This window comes from Bubalus bubalis, chromosome 1 (assembly GCF_019923935.1).
Source record: "Bubalus bubalis isolate 160015118507 breed Murrah chromosome 1, NDDB_SH_1, whole genome shotgun sequence".
Lineage (NCBI taxonomy): Eukaryota > Metazoa > Chordata > Mammalia > Artiodactyla > Bovidae > Bubalus > Bubalus bubalis.
Window position 1 is genome coordinate 83632531 of NC_059157.1, and position 20305 is coordinate 83652835.

Below are 20305 nucleotides of genomic sequence, written 5' to 3' on the forward strand. Positions count from 1 at the left end.
ACATATTCAGAACTCCAATTATTTATACCAAGTAGCATCTAGTTGCTGAAGTATTACATATAATATGATAAAATATGCCACGTGCTCAGTTGCTCAGTGGGTTCTGTTTGCAGCTCCCTGGATTTTAGCCCACCAGATACTCTCCATGGAATTTTCCAGGTGAGAATACTAGTTTGGGTTACCATTTTTGTATTCCAGGGGATTTTCCTGATCCAGGGATCAAACCTGCATTGGCAGGTGGATTCTTTACCACTGCACTACCTGGGAAGCCCTGTGATAGAATATTTGAGAGTTTAAAGATGATTTCTAAGATTCCTAGCAAGGATTGCAAGCAGAATTTTGGAAAGGGTGTAATTTTATTTGGGTCTTGAAGAAATTTGTGATTCCTGTATTTTCCCTGAACATGATTTCAGGAATAGCCCACCTAGAGAGGCAGAAAATTAGCATCAGTTTAATGGAAGGAATTTTGGCGCAAGAATTATGTAATATAATTTAAAATAGTAAAAAAAATTTTGCCAATATTTAAATGAAAAGAAAAATGTAATCAGTACTCATGTGCTTGCCTCCCTAGGTTTTACTGATATTAACCTTTGGTCATCAGATTTAAGTTTTTTTTCCTTAAGAAATGGATAAATCTTTGAAGCTCTCTGCACTCTATTTGTCTCCTACAACTTCCCACTAGCTACAACTAGTTTCTTACTCATCTGTGTTTTTCCTTGTCACAATTCAGCCTACCAAAGCTTTACTTCAAATTTATTAGTAAATTGTTATTCATCATGGCCATGTCTAAAAGAAGAGACTCAAATGTCACACTAAGCAATGTGACTTGTTGCTTTCTGTGTATCAGTGTGGTATCTGGTAAAACATGCCACGATGTGGTATGTTATCTCTGCTAGGGGAAGCAGTACCCTATAAACCATCTTTCTTGGTCTTAAGTTAATATAACTGTAAATCCTAGACTATTTATGGAAATTGCTGATTCTTACTTCTTAAGTAAGCTGTACGTGCAGATTAGCAAGGATTATCTGATGTGTCATGGCAGAACTGGAACTTCTTACATTTCTTTTTTATCCCCTTAGAGCTTCTTGTTTATTCATAGTAGGAATCTCAGAATTTTAGGAGAGAAAGGGATCTAGAGATATTCTGATTCTACCTCTTTGTATTTTTAGTTTTTATTTTAAAAAGTAGTCTTTATTTTTAGATCAATTTTGGTTTATAGAAAAACCGAGCAGAAAGTGCAGTGAGTTCCCATATACCCTCCCTCCTCCTAGTTTCTGCTGTTACTAACATCTTGCATTAGTGGGGTATATTTGTTACAATTGATGAACAGATAGTGACATATCATGAACTAAAGTCCACAGTTTACACTATTCCTTTATGTTGAGGTTTTGTTTTATTTTTTTATATTGATATTTTAGAAATAAACAAGCAGACAATAAGAATTTCATTTGATCAAGCTTCAAAGGTAGCATATGACCCTAAGATTGGTCCCCTTTTTAGTACTTCATAAATTTAGATAGCGATTTTGGTGCAGTATTATCTTGACCTGTACAATCTGAATTAAAATACTAGAAAATAGTAATTATAAAATAATAGAAAAATAAAATCACAGCATAAATGGTTTGGTAAGTTTTTTCATTTCATTAATTCTTTTTGTGGTAGGTTTTTTGTTTTCTCACACATACATCATAAGGCAGTATTTCCAAGTCCTTTTTCATATGTATTTGTTATTTGCTAATTGTTCCATGTAGTTTTAAATATTTTAAGTAATAAATATCAGTTCTGTTGTGTTAAATTTTGCTTTAGTTTTCTCAGTGTTCTATTTTAACTTGCATGACATTTTTGAAGTTAGAAATATCTTTTATATAATTATCTCGTTTGAAGTATTGTATTCCTTAGTTGACAGATGAGGAAGTTTAGAGTTGTACATGTTCAAAAAAATGTTCAAAAAATTGTAATAATACCATTCAGAAAAGATTCAGAATTCACATGTGTTCTGAGTCTAAGTTCAAAATGCTAATATAATATGACTTATATTTCTGGCATATTAATTTGTTTATCTTTTATATAAAAAAGGACCCTGAGATATTATGTATACAAAAGTTTTTGGCTCTCTTAATCCCTACTTTTTTTTACTCAGAATTATTTTAGTTTTGAAAGTATTTCTCACTGTTAATTATTGTGCGTGAAACCACAACATGTAGATCTACTCAGAAAATTTTGATTTAATGTAAGAAAATAGGTAATTTTAATTACATTCTCTAATATTGAGCTGTTACTTTGATTTGAAGATTTATATAAATTGAATCCATTACAGTACAGTCTCAACTTAAAGTCGTATATTTTAATTTTACTTATGTTTACTTAGCAAATAAAGTGAAAGTCGCTCAGTCCTGTCTGACTCTTTGTGATCCCATGGACTAGTCCATGGAATTCTCCAGACCAGAATACTGGAGTGGGTAGCCTTTCTCTTCTCCAGGGATCTTCCCAACCCAGGGATTGAACCCATGTCGCTTGCATTGCAGGTGGATTCTGTATCAGGTGAGCCACAAGGGAAGCCCAAGAATACTGGAGTGGGCAGCCTATCCCTTCTCCAGCGGATCTTCCCGACCCAGGAATCAAACTAGGGTCTCCTGTGTTACAGGTGGATTCTTTACCAACTGAGCCCAGGGAAGAGAGGGATCAGAAGCCCAGGGATCACAAAATACATTTATATTGTTTCATTCAGTAAAAGTACAAGGTGTATGCTCAGCACATTTGATCCTGGGGCTGCACAGTTAAGACAAGTTCTGGTTGAGAAGACTGAATTAAAAGTTACATGAAAAAGTTAAGGTTTGTTTGCTGTGATAACATGCCTGGTCAAGAAGACCTAGGAAGTTCCCAGCCTTAAAGGCTTGCTGGGGAGTGACAGAAGACGAAGCTGCAAGAGTTTGGACTTGATTCTGTTTAAGGATTTTAAACAGAAAAATGTCATTCTTAGCTTTTTCATTAACATCGTAGTTAGGTTTTATTAACAGCATGCAGCTCATTACCTTAGTTAATCTACCTGTTACTAGGTAATCTACCTTGTCTTAGCTCTAACAAGTAGGTTATGGTTGTGATACACTGAAACGTGGGGAAAAAATATTTGATGAAAATGAGCCAGACAACCTGGCTATCTGGTGTATATCTCTGTGTGTGTGTGTATACATATAAATGTGGGTAAATTTTAGGATTAACAAGATGATTCCAGTTGCCCTTTAAATTAATAATAATTGTTTTTACGAATCACTGTATTTAAACTTCCCATAGAAACTGCTGTTAACTAACTAGCACTGTAACTTTGGGTAACTTTGATCTTCCCTACTTTCAGGGATGGCGTGAAAATAGATGGTAGGGTAAAATAGCTTTGAACTATCAAGACACATTATGAAATAAATTCAAAGCATTGGTATTGTAGGGTTTGTAAAAAGCTGAGAGCATTTATTTCTGAGGTACTTAATTGATGGCAGTTACCAAAAAGATTCCTTTATTTTGCAAAACTCTGTAGTGTTTCATATTGTTCTCTTAACCCTTTAGGAAACTGTTTCCATCCCAACATCATTACTGGTCTCAATTCTTTCTGGCTGCAATTGTAAGAGTTCCTTCAAAGGTTCTTAGGGTTCCGTGTCCCCTGACCCCTAGCTCTTCCTTCTGTGCTCTTCCATCTATTCCTGTAGTTTTAATTAGCATGTGTAATAATCTCATAATCTTGGTCCGTGTCTCTCCTCCAGCTTCAGACTTCAATGTGAGACATGCACTTCTGTCAACATGTGCAAAACTGAACCCATTAATCCTCCTCCGTTACTTAATCCCTTTCCATCTCTCTGGTCTCATTTTGTAGACTCCGTGTCTTGAATTTTATGTAGTAATAGGTTGAGCTATAGGTTGAGCACTTACTGTGTGCCCCAGGCATTGTGCACTTTACTTGCATGTCCTATGTAATTTCACCATATCCTATGGCATGGATATTTTTATTATCCCATTTTACTGATAAAATTTTGATAGGTTAAATAATGTGTCCAGGTCATATAGCTTGGAAATGATACTTCTGGGGCTTGAACAGAGGTTGCTCTAGCACCAAGTTTATGACTATATATCAGAATACCCATTATCCCTATTGTGATACTTATTACTAGTACAAGCATACCGCACTTCTTAAAATAGAGTCCTTTCCTTATCAGCCTTTCTGGTTTGGTATATAATTCAAGACTCAATGATAACTGTAATAAGAGCAAAGTGATCAGTTCCAGCTTCTGGGAAGGTTCACGTTATTAACTATTTAATGGTACTTGTTTCTTAACTAGAAGTATGTCAGGTTCCCTTTAGATTCAATACATGGTTGTATTGAGTTGTGGTGTGTATGCATGTTCTCCTTTTGTTTAAGGCTGGATCTTAATTGCCTGGATTTAGCAACTGAGCACCCAGTTCTCACCTTCGCGGTGTGGTGTCTCAGGCAGTGTTCTTAGTCTAGAACCTCTTCATTCTTGTTCCTGTTCTCACCTTCCTGTTCCTTGGCAAACTTCAGTATTTTAAGAACTTAGCTGAGGCATCATCACCTTGTGTAAGAAGTTTCCCAGACCTTCTCCTGTTTCTCTAGGCTGAATGAAGTTTTCTGCTCTGTATTCCCTGAGCATCGTGTGTAAGGATTTTAAACTTTCATACTGTCACAATGTACACATATTTGTTCACATTTTAGTCACTGTTATTAGAAGAGAAGCACTCTGGGATAGAAACCATGTCTCAGGCATTTGCTCAGGCCTTTTTGTGTCTGTAGTACTCAAATGCCTAGTCTACTTTTATTAATTATGACTGTCTAGCTCAGTGACAAAATGTTTGCTTTTATTGCTGCTGTCAACTTTCAAGACGTTATAAACCTAAGAACACTGTATATTATGTTTTCAATTGAAGAGCTAATGTATTTGATCAATAATCAGAAGACATAGTCTTTTATTTCTCTGTTGTTACATAGCATCACGGCCAAATTGTTCCCAATCAATGATAATGTCTCATATTTTAAAAAGCTATAATGACATGTACAAATGTTACATGTTAGATTGAACATATTCAGTGTTTAAGAGTTCCATAGAATTTTGAGTGATAGTTGATTGTTAGCCTTTTAAACCCATTCTATTCTGAAAATATATGTTTAATGCATTGTTATCAGGCATGGCAGTAATTCATGCTGTGATTTTCATTTGTCCTGCTAGTGTTATATTTTTTCATTAAGGCTTTAGTTACCTCAGATATTTAATTAAAGCCATGTTTTCAAGTATATGGCATAATGATCTTAAATATTGACTATGTACTTGGAGGGATAGTCAACATAAAAATAAAAATCCAGAAAGACTTTCAGCATGATTTTCATGTTTGAAGAATGTTTTTTGTTTGAATCTAATATTCTGTTTTAAAAAAGGAAGCATTTAAGATAAAATCTAACAACTTTCCTTGGTAACTGCTTTAAGAACAATGTTTTGAAACGTATTAGTTCATTTCAGTTTACTAGCTCAGTGGTGTCCACTCTTTGCCACCCCACAGACTGCAGCACGCTAGGCTTCCCTCTCCATCACCAATCTCCTGAAGCTTGCTCAAACTCATGTCCGTCAAGTTGGTGATGCCATCTAACTATCTTATCCTCTGTCATCCCCTTCTCCTGCCTTCAATCTTTACCAGCATCAGGGTCTTTTCAAATGAGGCATTTCTTCCCATCAGGTGCCCAAAGTATTGGATTTTCAGCTTCAACATCAGTCCTTCCATTGAATATTCAGGACTGATTTCCTTTAGGATTGACTGGCTGGATCTCCTTGCAGTCCAAGGGACTCTCAAGAGTCTTCTCCAACACCACAGTTCAAAAACATCAGTTCTTCGGCACTCAGCTTTCTTTATAGTCCAACTCTCACATTCGTGCACGACTACTGGAAAAAACATAACTTTGACCACACAGACCTTTGTTGTCAAAGTAACGTCTCTGCTTTTTAATATGCTGTCTAGGTTGGTCATAGCTTTTCTTCCAAGGAGTAAGCGTCTTTTAATTTCATGGCTGGAGTCACCATGTGCAGTGATTTTGGAGCCCAAGAAAATAAAGTCTGTCACTGTTTCCACTGTTTCCCCATCTGTTTGCCTTGAAGTGATGAGACCAGATGTCATGATCTTAGCTTTCCGAATGTTGATTTTTAAGCCGACTTTTTCACTCTTCTCTTTTACTTTCATCAAGAGGCTCTTTAGTTCTTCTTCACTTTCTGCTATAAGGGTGGTATCATGTGCATATATGAGGTTATTGATATTTCTCCCAACAATCTTGACTCCAGCTTGAGCTTCATCCAGCCTGGCATTTCTCATGAAGTACTCTGCATATAAGTTAAATAAGCAGGATGACAATATACAGCCTTGATGTACTGCTTTCCTGATTTGGAACGAATCTGTTTTTCCATGTCCAGTTCTAGCGTTGCTTCCTGACCTGCATACAGATTTCTCAAAAGGCAGGTCAGGTGGTCTGGTGTTCCTATCTCTTTAAGAATTTTCCACAGTTTGTTGTGATCCACAAAGGTTTTAGTGTAGTCAGTGAAGCAGAAGTAGATGTTTTTCTGGAATTCTCTTGCTTTTTCTGTGATCCAACAGATGTTGGCCATTTGGCCTCTGGTTCCTCTGCCTTTTCGAAATCCAGCTTGAACATCTGGAAGTTCTCAGTTCACATACTGTTGAAGCCTGGTGTGGCATAAGTCCTGTTGGAGGAGGTTGCCATTAGCTCCATTTAGTCGCTGAGCAGACAACCCACAAACTGGAGAACAATTATACCAAAGAAGTTCTCACACTGTTGTAAAAGTTCTAGGGCCCACAACAGATTTCCCAACTTGGGAATCTGGCAAAAAGACTGAGAACCCCAGGGAATTTGACTTTGAAGACCAGTGTGATTTGATTACAGAAATTGCACAGGACTGGGGAAACAGACTCTTGGAGGGCACAAACAAAACCTTGTGCACACCAGGACCCAGGAGAAAGGAGCAGTGACTGCACCAGAGACTGAGCCAGACTTGCCTGTGAGTGTCCAGGAGCCTCTGGCAGAGGCATGGGTTGACAGTGGCCTGCTGCAAGGTCGGGGCACTGACTACAGCAGTCTTGGGGGCTGTGCTGTGCTGGCATAAGTCCTTTTGAAGGAAGTAGCCATTACCCCTACCATAGTTTGGCCTGAGGCCAGACTACCAGGAGGAAACAAGGCCCCACCTGTCAGCAGAAACCTGGATTAAAGATTTACAGAATAAAGAAAACCAACAGAAAATGGGGATTTGTCCCCCAAAGTAATTGTTTTCGTTATGGTGATGTTTGAAGCACTGTAGATCTTGGAATAAATTATTCAAGAGCAATTGAATTAACTTTAATATTATGGTCTAATTCATTATGTATTTAGTAACTTGAATTATCCAAAATATTGTTTGTGCTATATCATCCATATTTTTGGATAGTCATTTATTGTATTTTGTTTAGGAAATTATTTTGTAATTTAATCTTGTACTTTGATATTCAGAAATTATAAATTCTTCAGACAAAGTAGTAAAATTATACTCTATGTATCTCAAAGCTTCTTTAAGAAGTAAACATAGTTTTCAGTTAGTGATGCAGGTAAAACTTTCACATGGATAGAAGTACCTAGACTTCACATACTCCCTCAGCTCCATAAATTCATAGTTTGCTGTGTGCCTCTGACATTTCCGCCGACTCCATCTCTGGCTGACTGGGAACGGGGTATGAGAAGGCTGCTAACTGACTTACCACTGACTCAAGTGTAGACATACTTTTGTTTATTCCTCATGGTGGATATAAGGATGGTTGAAGCATTTAGAAAAGACTGAGGCTCCTGGATAACAAAGGAAATTACATGTTCAGTTCAGTCGCTTAGTCGTGTCCGACTCTTTGCGACCCCATGAACAACAGCATGCCAGGCCTCCCTGTCCATCACCAACTCCTGGAGTTCACTCATACTCATGTCCGTCAAGTCGATGATGCCATCCAACCACCTCATCCTCTGTTGTCCCCTTCTCCTCCTGCCCTCAATCCTTCCTAGCATCAGGGTCTTTTCTAATGAGTCAGCTCTTCGCATCAGGTGGCCAAAGTATTGGAGTTTCAGCTTCAACATCAGTTCTTCCAGTGAACACCCAGGACTGATCTGCTTTAGGAGGGACTGGTTGGATCTCCTTGCAGTCCAAGGGACTCTCAAGAGTCTTCTCCAACACCATAGTTCAAAAGCATCAATGCTTCATCGCTCAGCTTTCTTTATAGTCCAACTCTCACATCCATACATGACCACTGGAAAAACCATAGCCTTGACTAGACGGACATTTGTTGGCAAAGTAATGTCTCTGCTTTTTAATATGCTGTTTAGGTTGGTCATAACTTTCCTTCCAAGGAGTAAGTGTCTTTTAATTTTATGGCTGCAATCAGCATCTACAGTGATTTTGGAGCTCAGAAAAATAAAGTCAGCCACTGTTTCTCCATCTATCTGCCATGAAGTGATGGGACTGGATGCCATGATCTTAGTTTTCTGAATGTTGACCTTTAAGCCAACTTTTTCACTCTCCTCTTTGACTTTCATCAAGAGGCTCTTTAGTTCTTCTTCACTTTCTGCCATAAGGGTGGTACCATGTGCATATCTGAGGTTATTGATATGTCTCCTGGTGATCTTGATTCCAGCTTGTGCTTCATCCAGCCCAGTGTTTCTCATGATGTACTCTGCATATAAGTTGAATAAGCAGGGTGACAATATACAGCCTTGACATACTCCTTTTCCTATTTGGAACCAATCTTGTTCCATGTCCAGTTCTAACTTTTGCCTCCTGACCTGCACACAGGTTTCTCAAGAGGCAGGTCAGGTGGTCTGGTATGCCCATCTCTTTCAGAATTAATTGTAATGAAGAAGTGAAGTCGCTCAGTCGTGTCTGACTCTTTGCGACGCCATGGACTGTAGCCTACCAGGCTCTTCCCTCCATGGGATTCTCCAGACAAGAGTACTGGAATGGGTTGCCATTTCCTTCTCCAGGGGTTCTTCCCGACCTAGGGATTGAACCCGGGTCTTCCTCATTCCAGGCAGACCCTTTAACCTCTGAACCACCAGGAAAGAAGAGTTAGTTAATTTCACTCACAAAATCCACAGTCCTCACCATGGCCTGCAAGGCCCACTTGATCTGGCTTCTGATGTGTTTCTAACCTCCTGTCTTTCTTCCCTGTGCTGCCCTGTCTGGGTTTTACCACACTGGCTTCCTTGCTGATTCTGGAACATTCCTATGTCAACACCTCCCAACACACGTACCACGCCCACCGCCTTAGTGCCTTGGCCCCAACTGTGCTCTCTTTCCTTCCTTCAAGACCTTGCTCAGACTTCCGCTCCTTTCTCAGTGCGTCCTGCCCTGATCACTTCTGTCCACCTCCACCCCCACTCCTGCTCCCCTTTATTCCTCTCTATTCTTTTTTCTGTAGTACTTAATCACCTCTAATATAGGATATAACCTGTAATTTATTTATTTCTTACATTTATTATTTGTCTCCTGCAACTAAAGTATAAGTTTAATAAGGGAAGAGTTTATCATTTTTTGTTTTTCATTGTTGTTGTTATTTTAATAAGCAGGTGTCTCAGTACCTAGAACATTGGTGTATGATATACAGAAAATGTTTAGTAACTATTTGTTCAATAAAGTCCAGCTCCAAGAAAGCCAGGCTTAGCCAGATGGAAAACACCCTTCTTGGCATCCAAGTTCTGTTTTTTTAACCTTTCTTGGAATGGCTCAGACGGTAAAGCATCTGTCTACAATGCAGGAGACCCGGGTTCGATCCCTGGGTCAGGAAGATCCCCTGGAGAAGGAAATGGCACCCCACTCCAGAACTATTGCCTGGAAAATCCCATGGACAGAGGAGCCTGGTAGGCTACAGTACATGGGGTCACAAAGAGTCGGACACGACTGAGTGACTTCACTTTCACTTTGACTTTCTGGAATGATTGCCAGTGTACTGTACTTGGCAGAAACCCTGACTCCACTCCATGGGAATGTGGCCCAATTATACTGTGAATTTTCTCTCTCTATTCCCAAGTGTGTGGTATTAATAAGCGGTCTCAGCCCTTGCTATACTAAGCAGTAGTTAAGCCTGGAACAGAAATGGGCTTTAGAGCTGGACTGAATTCCCAGGATAGTAGGAACTGTGTGGTAGGTTTGTTCCTTTGTAACCTGTCCCAGGGTTAAGAAGTTCCTAGAAGGTAGGTCAGTTAGGTTCTGGTTCTGACTGTAACCAATTCATTGTCTTAGCTTATGACTCTAGGCTTATGTTTCTTCAGTTGTAAAATTGAACTGGATTGTGTTTTTTCCCCTTACTCTGTGAAGTTTAGCTATGTCATCAGAAACATTTTAAGTTCTCTAATTTAGGAACCCTCTTTTAAAATACATTAGCTCTTAGGTTAACAATCATGTTACTGTACTGTAAGATTTGTATTTGGTAAGGTGTTATATATATAAAAACAATCGAGTGTACTAGTAGTGTATAGAACCTAACCTAATTCTTTTCTTACATAATTTCACTGGAAAAAACAAACTTTTGCTAATGGTTAGAATTCAGTTAACTAGAAAATTGAGTCTTTAGATGTGATAAATAACTCATGTTCTAGAATCCATCTCTCTCTCTCCCTTTCTCTCTTCTTCCCTTTATTTCTTCTCTACCCTTCAGGTTATCTGCTGTACAGTTTCTGTTTTTTTGTGCTTAGCAAAAGGATGGCACTTTACAGGTATTTTTCAAGAATTTTGCTTTTTGAATATATATTTTGTTCATCATTGTACCCCTTAGCATTCAGCATATTGACTTGTACATAGTAGTTGCTTCTTAAGTATTGCTTGGATGAATGTATTTGCCTTTATTCTCCCCCCGACCCCCCACCGCCAATGTTTAATTCACTCAGAAGGTGATTTTTTTTAATTTTTATTATTTTAAGAAAGGTGACTCTTGTGATGGTGGGACTTGATAATGCTGGTAAAACGGCGACAGCGAAGGGAATCCAAGGAGGTAAGCTGAAAAAAAATTATTATTAAATTATTCTGATTTATTTATTTAAATTGCTTTATTACATATTTGTTGGGTAGAGATATTGTGTACTCTATTACTTTATATTCTTAGCGTACTTGGGTCTAATATGGTGAATAGACTCTGGCTTAATAGTACTAGCCTGTTCTGTTTCAGATTTGAATGAATGCAAAGATATGGAGGCTCCTTGAGGTCTTTGATCAGCTAGGAGGAGTCATAGCTGTCTTCTAGCTGCTGCTACTGCTGCTGCTAAGTCGCTTCAGTCGTGTCCGACTCTTCGCGACCCCATAGACTGCATGCAGCCTACCAGGCTCCTCCATCCATGGGATTTTCCAGGCAAGAGTACTGGAGTGGGGTGCCATTGCCTTCTCCAGTATTCTAGCTAGTAGGAATGAAAAAGTGTAAAAAGGACATGCCCCTGCTATTAAGGATGCATATCATCTACATTCTTTTGGCCAGAATTTAAAGAGCTACAACTCATTAAAAGAGAGGTAGAAATACAGATAGCCAGGACAGCTCTCTTTGTATCTCTTGATTTTTTTTCCCAATATGATGTGTAACTTTTACATTTATGTTAAAGATACATTGAAGGGTTTTATGTCATTTATGTTATATCTCATTGAATGTATTTATTTAGTGTTAATTTAATGCTTTGTAACTATAATATAGAAGTTGCTGTACTAGTGAGTTTGTTGTGTACCCAGAAGATGGAGCATGAGCCATGCATCTTAAGGGTATGAATTGGGAAAACACCTAACATATATTTGTTCCTGAAAATAAATGTTGCAACAAGATATGCATGACAAATAGGGAATTTTTACTTGGGGAAGTTTATGAAAGAAAATTGACACCTTGCAAAACTTACTGTTGGAAAAAAATGTTCTGTCACCCCCAATTCTGTTTTATAATGTTAGATACAAACTATATTAATTTCTTTTTTTTTTGGCTGCACTTTGTGATGTGTGGGATTTTTAGTCTCCCAACCAGGGATTGAACCTGTGCCCCCTACATTGAAAGTACAGGATCCTAAACTTTGGACCACCAGGGAAGTCCAACAAACTATATATTATTGTTTGAAGCAGTCTTCTAAAGGCTTTTTGTACCCCTCATGTGGTCACTTAGGTTATATCCTTGAAGAACTATCACCGTCTGAATCAGGGGTGCTCAATATATGTAAGCAAATTTGGGAAAACTCAGCAGTGGTCACAGGACTGGAAAAGGTCAGTTTTCCTTCCAATCCCAAAGAAAGGCAATGCCAAAGAATGCTTAAATTACTGCACAGTTGTACTCATCTCACACACTAGTAAAGTAATGCTCAAAATTCTCCCAAGCCAGGCTTCAGCAATACGTGAACTGTGACCAGCTGTTCAAGCTGGTTTTAGAAAAGGCAGAGGAACGAGAGATCAAATTGCCAACATCTGCTAAATCATCGAAAAAGCAAGAGAGTTCCAGAAAAACATCTATTTCTTCTTATGCCAAAGCCTTTGACTGTGTGGATCACAATAAACTGTGGAAAATTCTGAAAGAGATGGGAATAGCAGACCACCTGACCTGCCTCTTGAGAAACCCGTATGCAGGTCAGGAAGCAACAGTTAGAACTTGAAAGGGAACAACAGACTGGTTCCAAATAGGAAAAGGAGTTCGTCAAGGCTGTATATTGCCACCCTGCTTATTTAACTTATATGTAGAGTATATCATGAGAAATGCTGGACTGGAGGAAGCACAAGCTAGAATCAAGATTGCTGGGAGAAATATCAATAACCTTAGATATGCAGATGACACCATCCTTATGGCAGAAAGTGAAGAAGAACTAAAGAGCTTCTTGATGAAAGTCAAAGAGGAGAGTGAAAAAGTTGGCTTAAAACTCAGCATTCAGAAAACTAAGATCATGGAATTGGGTCCCATCACTTCATGGCAAATAGATGGGAAAACAGTGGAAACAGTGTAAGACTTTTATTTTTTGGGGCTCCAAAATCACTGCAGGTGGTGATTACAGGCATGAAATTAAAAGACGCTTACTCCTTGGAAGGAAAGTTATGACCAACCTAGACAGCATATTAAAAAGCAGAGACATTACTTTGTCAACAAAGGTCTGTCTAGTCAAGGCTATGGTTTTTCCAGTGGTCATGTATGGATGTGAGAGTTGGACTATAAAGAAAGCTGAGTGCTGAAGCATTGATGCTTTTGAACTATGGTGTTGGAGGAGACTCTTAAGGGTCCCTTGGACTGCAAGGAGATCCAACCAGTCCATTCTGAAGGAGATTAGTCCTGGGTGTTCATTGGAAGGACTGATGTTGAAGCTGAAACTCTAATACTTTGTCCACCTGATGCGACGTACTGACTCATTTGAGAAGACCCTGATGCTGGGAAAGATTGAGGGCAGGAGGAGAAGGGGATGACAGAGGATGAGATGGGTAGATGACATCACCGACTCAATGGACATGAGTTGGGTAAACTCTGGGAGTTGGTGATGGACAGGGAGGCCTGTCATGCTGTGATTCATAAGGTCGCAAGAGTCGGACATGACTGAGTGACTGAACTGAACTGAATTGAAATCAGGGGTTTGCAAGTTTCTTCTGTAAAGATCCAGATAGTAAATATTTTATTTTTTTAAATTTATTTATTTTTTTGGCCAAACTGCATGGCATGTTGGATCTCAGTTCCCTAATCAGGGATTGAATCCATGGAGTCTTAACCACTGGACCACCAGGGGAATCCCAGATAGTAAATACTAATATTTTAGACTCTGAGAGTCTTAGGGTCCCATTCCCAGCTACATAGTTCTGACACAGTGGTTTGATAGGAGCCATAGGCAGTATGTAAAAAATGAACATGGCCATATTACAATGAAACTCTCCTTATGGACACTAAAATTTGATATGTTATGAAATATCCTTGGGAATTGTTTTGGAATTATTTTAAAATGTAAAACATGTTCTTAGCTTGAGGACCATGTAAAAACAGGTGGCTATCCAGATTTGGCCTGCAGTCCATGAAGCCTTATCCAAACATCCTCTCTTTTAGTCCTTCAAAACCTTAGGTTCAAGGGAACAGGATCTAGAAACTTGCTAATAAATCCATCTGATTATTTGGATGTACTTAGACTATCCTCTTTCCATCAGGTCTTTTTTTTTTTTTTTTCCCTAAATCCCACCTCTATATATCCATCAGTGCATTTTCTGAGTTTAGAAAATGTTCAAGGTGTCATGTCATGAACAAAAAAGTCAAAGCTGCCTTCAGCTTTGAGCTGCCTTCTAACTGTTTTTGTTCTTCATTTTTATTTACTCTTCAGCCTACTCCAGTGACTGATTTCTTACCTTATTTTTCTTTTCTAAAGAATCCAGTTATATAGAACTACTTGGGAGTTTTCCTAGGATATAGGTTTGATTGAGCCTTTTGATGCCTTTGTTTTTTGCTTATACTGTTCCTGTTTGCCTTATTAAAGAGAAATAAACTTCTCCTTAAAGACAGAATGTCTGCTTATCTCTAAAGACCTTCGTTTGTCATGTAGTCTCCTTTACGGAGTCCCTTCTGGTCTCCTACTGCCCTCACCCCTTATCACCACCATGAATACAGTTGACTACTACTATTTTTGTCTACTCCTGTTTGTATATAATACCTGTATCAGTGCTTAATTGCTCCTCTATTTATGTATTTCTCTACCTTCCAGACTATAAATTCCCAAGGGCAGTTTTACTGGTTTTGGTGTCCCAGGTCAGTCGCGCCTTAGGGTATAGTAAGCCGTTTTCCTAAAACATTTCTCCCATGGCTTCTACTCTTTAGCTTACTTATGGCTCTTCTCGTTTTTGTTTTGTTTTGTTTTTTTAATTAAAAGCAAATTTTATTGTATATTTCCTCCTTTCTTTTGAGATAATTTTCCTCTCTTAACTGTATTGTGATCAGCTAAGTCCAAACCCTAGTGTTTCATCTATGATTTTATTATAGTTTCCTAATCTAAAAGTATTTTCCCTATCGTCATTTCATTCATTCATCTTCTCTTCTTCATGGCTGTCAAAGTGATCGCATTAATAGGATATAGGTTCGATTGTACTAAAAAGCCTAAAATAACAGTGGCTTAACAAAATAGAAATTTATTTCTCTCTCATGTAAGAGCACAGGCAGAAGTAGTTTAGGGCTGGCATAGCAGCTGTATGGTATTAGGGACTCAAGTTCCTTTTCCTATTTGCTTTGCCATTCCTAGTATTTTCCCTAGCTGGCTCCTACTTGCTCATATTGGCTCATATAGTCAGTGAAAGCCAATTAGGTACCTCTTCCCCCAACTTTATGGTCAGGTGCCTCATATTGATAATTTCAAATTGGCCATAGTGGTAGTATTTACAGCATGAAAACTGAGAAATACTATATATCAGACTATATATCAGAGTTCCACAGACTCCAAAGCCAATTAAACATTTAATAGTGATAGCTTATGGTGAATGGTGTCAGATTCTTGATCTCCGAAGAAGATTTAGCTTTGGGCTTGATCAGTCAAGAGCTTTTGTGTGGCAGAGTTTTATTAAAGTGTGAAAAAGGGACAGAGAAAGCTTCTGACACAGACATCAGAAGGGGTCGGAGTGTGTCCCCCTCACTAGTCTTTCAGTTCAGTTCAGTTCCATCGCTCAGTCGTGTCCGACTCGTTGCGACCTCATGAATTGCAGCACGCCAGGCCTCCCTGTCCATCACCAACTCCCAGAGCCTACTCAGACTCATGTCCATCAAGTCGGTGATGCCATCCAGCCATCTCATCCTCTGTCGTCCCCTTCTCCTCCTGCCCCCAATCCCTCCCAGCATCAGGGTCTTTTCCAATGAGTGAACTCTTCGATTGAGGTGGAGTTTCAGCTTTAGCATCAGTCCTTCCAATGAACACCCAGGACTGATCAAGTCTTTAGCAAGGGAATTATATACTTTTTAATTAATTATTACAGCAAATCAAAAGAATGTCTCAAGGTTGTAAAATTTTACCAGACCCACTCCCACAAGTTACATTTTAGGATAACAGGATTAGAATTTAATAGTAGAAAGAACCTACCAGACCCACTCCCATAATATACATTCTAAGATATCAGGATTAGTCAGAAGGTTTTCCAGAAGGAGAAACTGTCCTCAAGCAGGTTACATTGTTGTTATGTAATTCCTAGTACAGAGTTTAAACTGAGTTGTTTGTTGTGTAATCACCAGTTCCTGGCTTAAAGAAAAAAAACCATTTTATGTGACTAAGACTAAAGAATGGAGAGAAAAAAAAAGTTTGTCCTTTCCTCCTCCTTGAGAACCTCAAACCCCTCTCTCCACTTCAAGAGCAGCAGACCCGTTCTCCTCTTCAAGGAGCCTGGACTGGGAGTTGACTCTCTCAACAATATTGACCACAAGCACACTATCTAGAACCTGCTCTCACGGCCACCCCTAGGTGTCATGAAGACTGGGGATTACCTTTTTTATCCTAAACAGCTATGGGCTTAGCTAAAAATCCAGGATTTTCTGATTTTCCAGTATTATTTCCAAATAGTTTAAAGCAATATTTTGGGTGGGAAAATTCTTTGTGTAAATTGATGCCTAGCATTGTTGCTATTACCATATCTTTATTATATTTTAGTTATTTATGTATATATTTCTTCTTTTTCCCTTTATGTAAGGAGTCTATTAGAACAAAAAATAGATATTAATCTTTGTATATCTAGGACTTTGCATTGTACTTACCATATAACATAAGCTCCATAAACATTTATTGATTATGTATTTTCATTTTATCTTGAACTTTTTAGGCATTGTCTTAACACATATACTTTACTGAAATCCTCAGGATTGGGGACCATATGTCTTTGGACACCTGGTTCTTATATGGTGCCTGATTTGTAATAGGCCCTCAAATAGTTACAGACATGGATGGATGGTTAAATATATGGAAGGACGGACGTAAGTACAGCGGCTTCAGCTGTCTTAGCAGTCTGGTGTTGTAGTATTGAGCAACTGTATGCTTTGTGCCAAGTGCTAAGGATACAAAGGTTGTTCCCAGGTATTGGGAAGGTAAGGGCTATTGTGAAAGCCAGCAAGAAGACAGAATGTTATGATAGATGGTGTAGGTAATACTGAAAGTAGGAAGGAATCATCAGACAAGGATTTATAGAAAAGGTTGTAACCTGAACATTTAGTCTTGAGTCTTAAAACATGGAGTCATGAATAAGAACTACAGAAAAGAAGAGAGAAGTTAGGGAGGGTGTTCCATGTATCAGAACAAACAGGCTTTTAAAGTTCTGTATACCTGAATTTGAGTCTTGACTCTGTCTACCATAGAACCTTGAAAAAATTACTTAATATGAATTGGCCTCCTGGGAATATTGCCATTATTTTATCTGTGCTTACATTGCTCTCTTGTCTGGAATGTTCTCCTCCCTTCTTTATTATAATTTATTTATTTATCTTCTAAGACTTCAGTCCTATTTCACTTTCTCTCTGAAGCCTTTCTAGGCCACAGCTTATTGCTGCTGCTGCTAAGTCACTTTAGTCGTGTCCGACTCTGTGCGACCCCATAGACGACAGCCTACCAGGCTTCCCCGTCCCTGGGATTCTCCAGGCAAGAACACTGGAGTGGGTTGCCATTTCCTTCTCCAACGCATGAAAGTGAAAGGTGAAAGTGAAGTCGCTCAGTCGTGTTCGACTGTTAGCGACCCCATGGACTGCAGCCCACCAGGCTCCTCCGTCCATGGGATTTTCCAGGCAAGAGTACTGGAGTGGGGTGCTATTGCCTTCGGTCCCTCCTTATCTTTTTGCTCTTGAATGCACTTATTTGGGGTGTTATAACAGAATACCATAGGCATGATGGCTTAAACAAGAGGTATTTCTCACAGTTCTGGAGTCTGAGGTCAGGGTGCTTATGTGGTCAGATACTTAGTGAAGGCCCTCTTCTTGGTATGCAACCATCTTCTCACTTGTATCTTCATGTGGTGCAAAGAGAGAGAGGAAACAAGCTCTCTTGTGTCTCTTCTTATAAGGGAACTAATTCCATCATGGGGGCTCCATCCTTTTGATCTCATCTAAACCTAAACCAGAGATCAAATTGCCAACATCTGCTGGATCATCAAAAAAGCAAGAGAGTTCCAGAAAAACATCTACTTCTGTTTTATTGACTATGCCAAAGCCTTTGACTGTGTGGATCACAACAAACTGTGGAAACTTCTTCAAGAGATGGGAATACCAGACCACCTGACCTGCCTCCTGAGAAATCTGTATGCAGGTCAGGAAGCAACAGTTAGAACTGGACATGGAACAACAGACTGGTTCCAAATTGGGAAAGCAGAACGTCAAGGCTGTATATTGTCATCCTGCTTATTTAACTTATATGCAGAGTACATCATGACAAACACTGGGCTGGATGAAGCACAAGTTGGAATCAAGATTGCTGGGAGAAATATCAATAACCTCAGATATGCAGATGACACCATCCTTATGGCAGAAAGTGAAGAAGAACTAAAGCACCTCTTGATGAAAGTGAAAGAGGAGAGTGAAAAAGTTGGCTTAAAGGTCAGCGTTCAGAAAACTAAGATCATGGCACCCAGTCCCAGAATTTCATGGCAAATAGATGGGGAAACAGTGGAAACAGTGGCAGACTTTATTTTTTTGGGGCTCCAAAATCACTGCAGATAGTGATGACAGCCACGAAATTAAAAGACGCTTACTCCTTGGAAGAAAAGTTATGACCAACCTGCTGCTGCTGCTGCTAAGTTGCTTCAGTCTTGTCTGACTCTGTGCGACCCCAGAGACAGCACCCCACCAGGCTCCCCCGTCCCTCTGATTCTCCAGGCAAGAACACTGGAGTGGGTTGCCATTTCCTTCTCCAATGCATAAAAGTGAAAAGTGAAAGGGAAGTCGTTCAGTGGTGTCTGACTCCTAGCGACCTCATGGACTGCAGCCTACCAGGCTCCTCCGTCCATGGGATTTGCCAGGCCAGAGTACTGGAGTGGGGTGCCATTGCCTTCTCCAATGACCAACCCTAGACAGCATATTAAAAGTAGAGACATTACTTTGTTAACAAAGGTCTGTGTAGTCAAGGCTATGATTTTTCCAGTAGTCATGTATGGATGTGAGAGCTGGACCATAAAGAAAGCTGAGCACCAAAGAATTGATGCTTTTGAACTATGGTGTTGGAGAAGACTCTTGAGAGTCCCTTGGAGTGCAAGGAGATCCAACCAGTCAATCCTAAAGGAAGTCAGTCCTGAATATTCATTAGAAGGACTGATGCTGAAGCTGAAACATGGGAACCTGATGTGAAGAACTAACTCATTGGAAAAGACCCTGATGCTGGGAAAGGTTGAAGGAAGAATGAGAGGGGACAACAGAGGATGAGATGGCTGGATGGCATCACCAACTCAATGGACATGAGTTTGAATAGGTCCCAGGAGTTGGTGATGGACAGGGAAGCCTGGCATGCTGCAGTACACGGGGTCACAAAGAGTCGGACACAACTGAGCAACTGAACTGAAACCTGATTAATTCCCAAAGACCCCACCTCCTTATACCATCACCATTGGGAATTAGGGTTTCAGCAGGTGAATTTGGCTAGGACATAACCATGTAGTTTATTACACCTTCACACTGTCCCCTCCAGACTTATTCACAGAACATATAGATTCTTGTATTATTTCCATTAATATTATGTCTCTCTAAAGTGTACTGGATATTCTTTGAGGGTAGCAACCCTATTTTATTCATCTTTACATTTTAATACCTAACAAGGTTCTGGTACTGAGTAGGTATTCTGAATATGTTATTTCTCTTATTTGTTCCTCAGGACAGTTGACTTATTTTCACTGATAATTTCAGGGTGAGGGTGGGGGAGTACCTTTCAATTTGTACTTAAAGATAGCTTTCTGTTTTAACTGTGAAACCAGTTCTGGTCTGGACTAGATCCACATTTTTAAATGTCTAGTATAATTCTGTTTTTGGAATATATGTCTGCTTATATTGTTTCTAAACTTGCTTTTTTTCTCCCTCTAGATAAGGCAGGTCTTTTAAAAATGTGACTTGTGATTGTCTTAATTAACTTTCTAGGGAGCTGTCTAAACTGTAGTAAGATTCTTGCTGAGAGGCAGTGGTACATTGCAAGTCTGTTTCTCAGTCATACCTAAGCCTAAAAGCAAATGCCTTTCAAATTTATTTTTGTAGTAGCAAATGTTTTGCTGAATGTGGGAATGATAATACCCTCTAAACCAGTGTTGTCCAGTAGAGCTGTTTGCAATGA

The 20305-nt window shown here is 39.2% G+C and overlaps 1 protein-coding gene across 4 annotated transcripts in view; it reads left to right on the top strand.

Annotated features, from left to right (window-relative positions):
* ARL13B (ADP ribosylation factor like GTPase 13B) overlaps nucleotides 1-20305 on the top strand; it is an 82574-nt gene that overhangs the window by 9106 nt on the left and 53163 nt on the right. For 3 of the 4 annotated variants that reach the window (XM_025282401.3, XM_025282404.3, XM_025282402.3), the window contains exon 2: nucleotides 10985-11055. The exons of the other annotated variant lie outside the window; for it this stretch is intronic. In XM_025282401.3, coding sequence (XP_025138186.1) covers nucleotides 10985-11055 — 71 coding nt within the window. The remainder of the gene's footprint in view (nucleotides 1-10984; nucleotides 11056-20305) is intronic. 4 annotated transcript variants of the gene reach the window in all.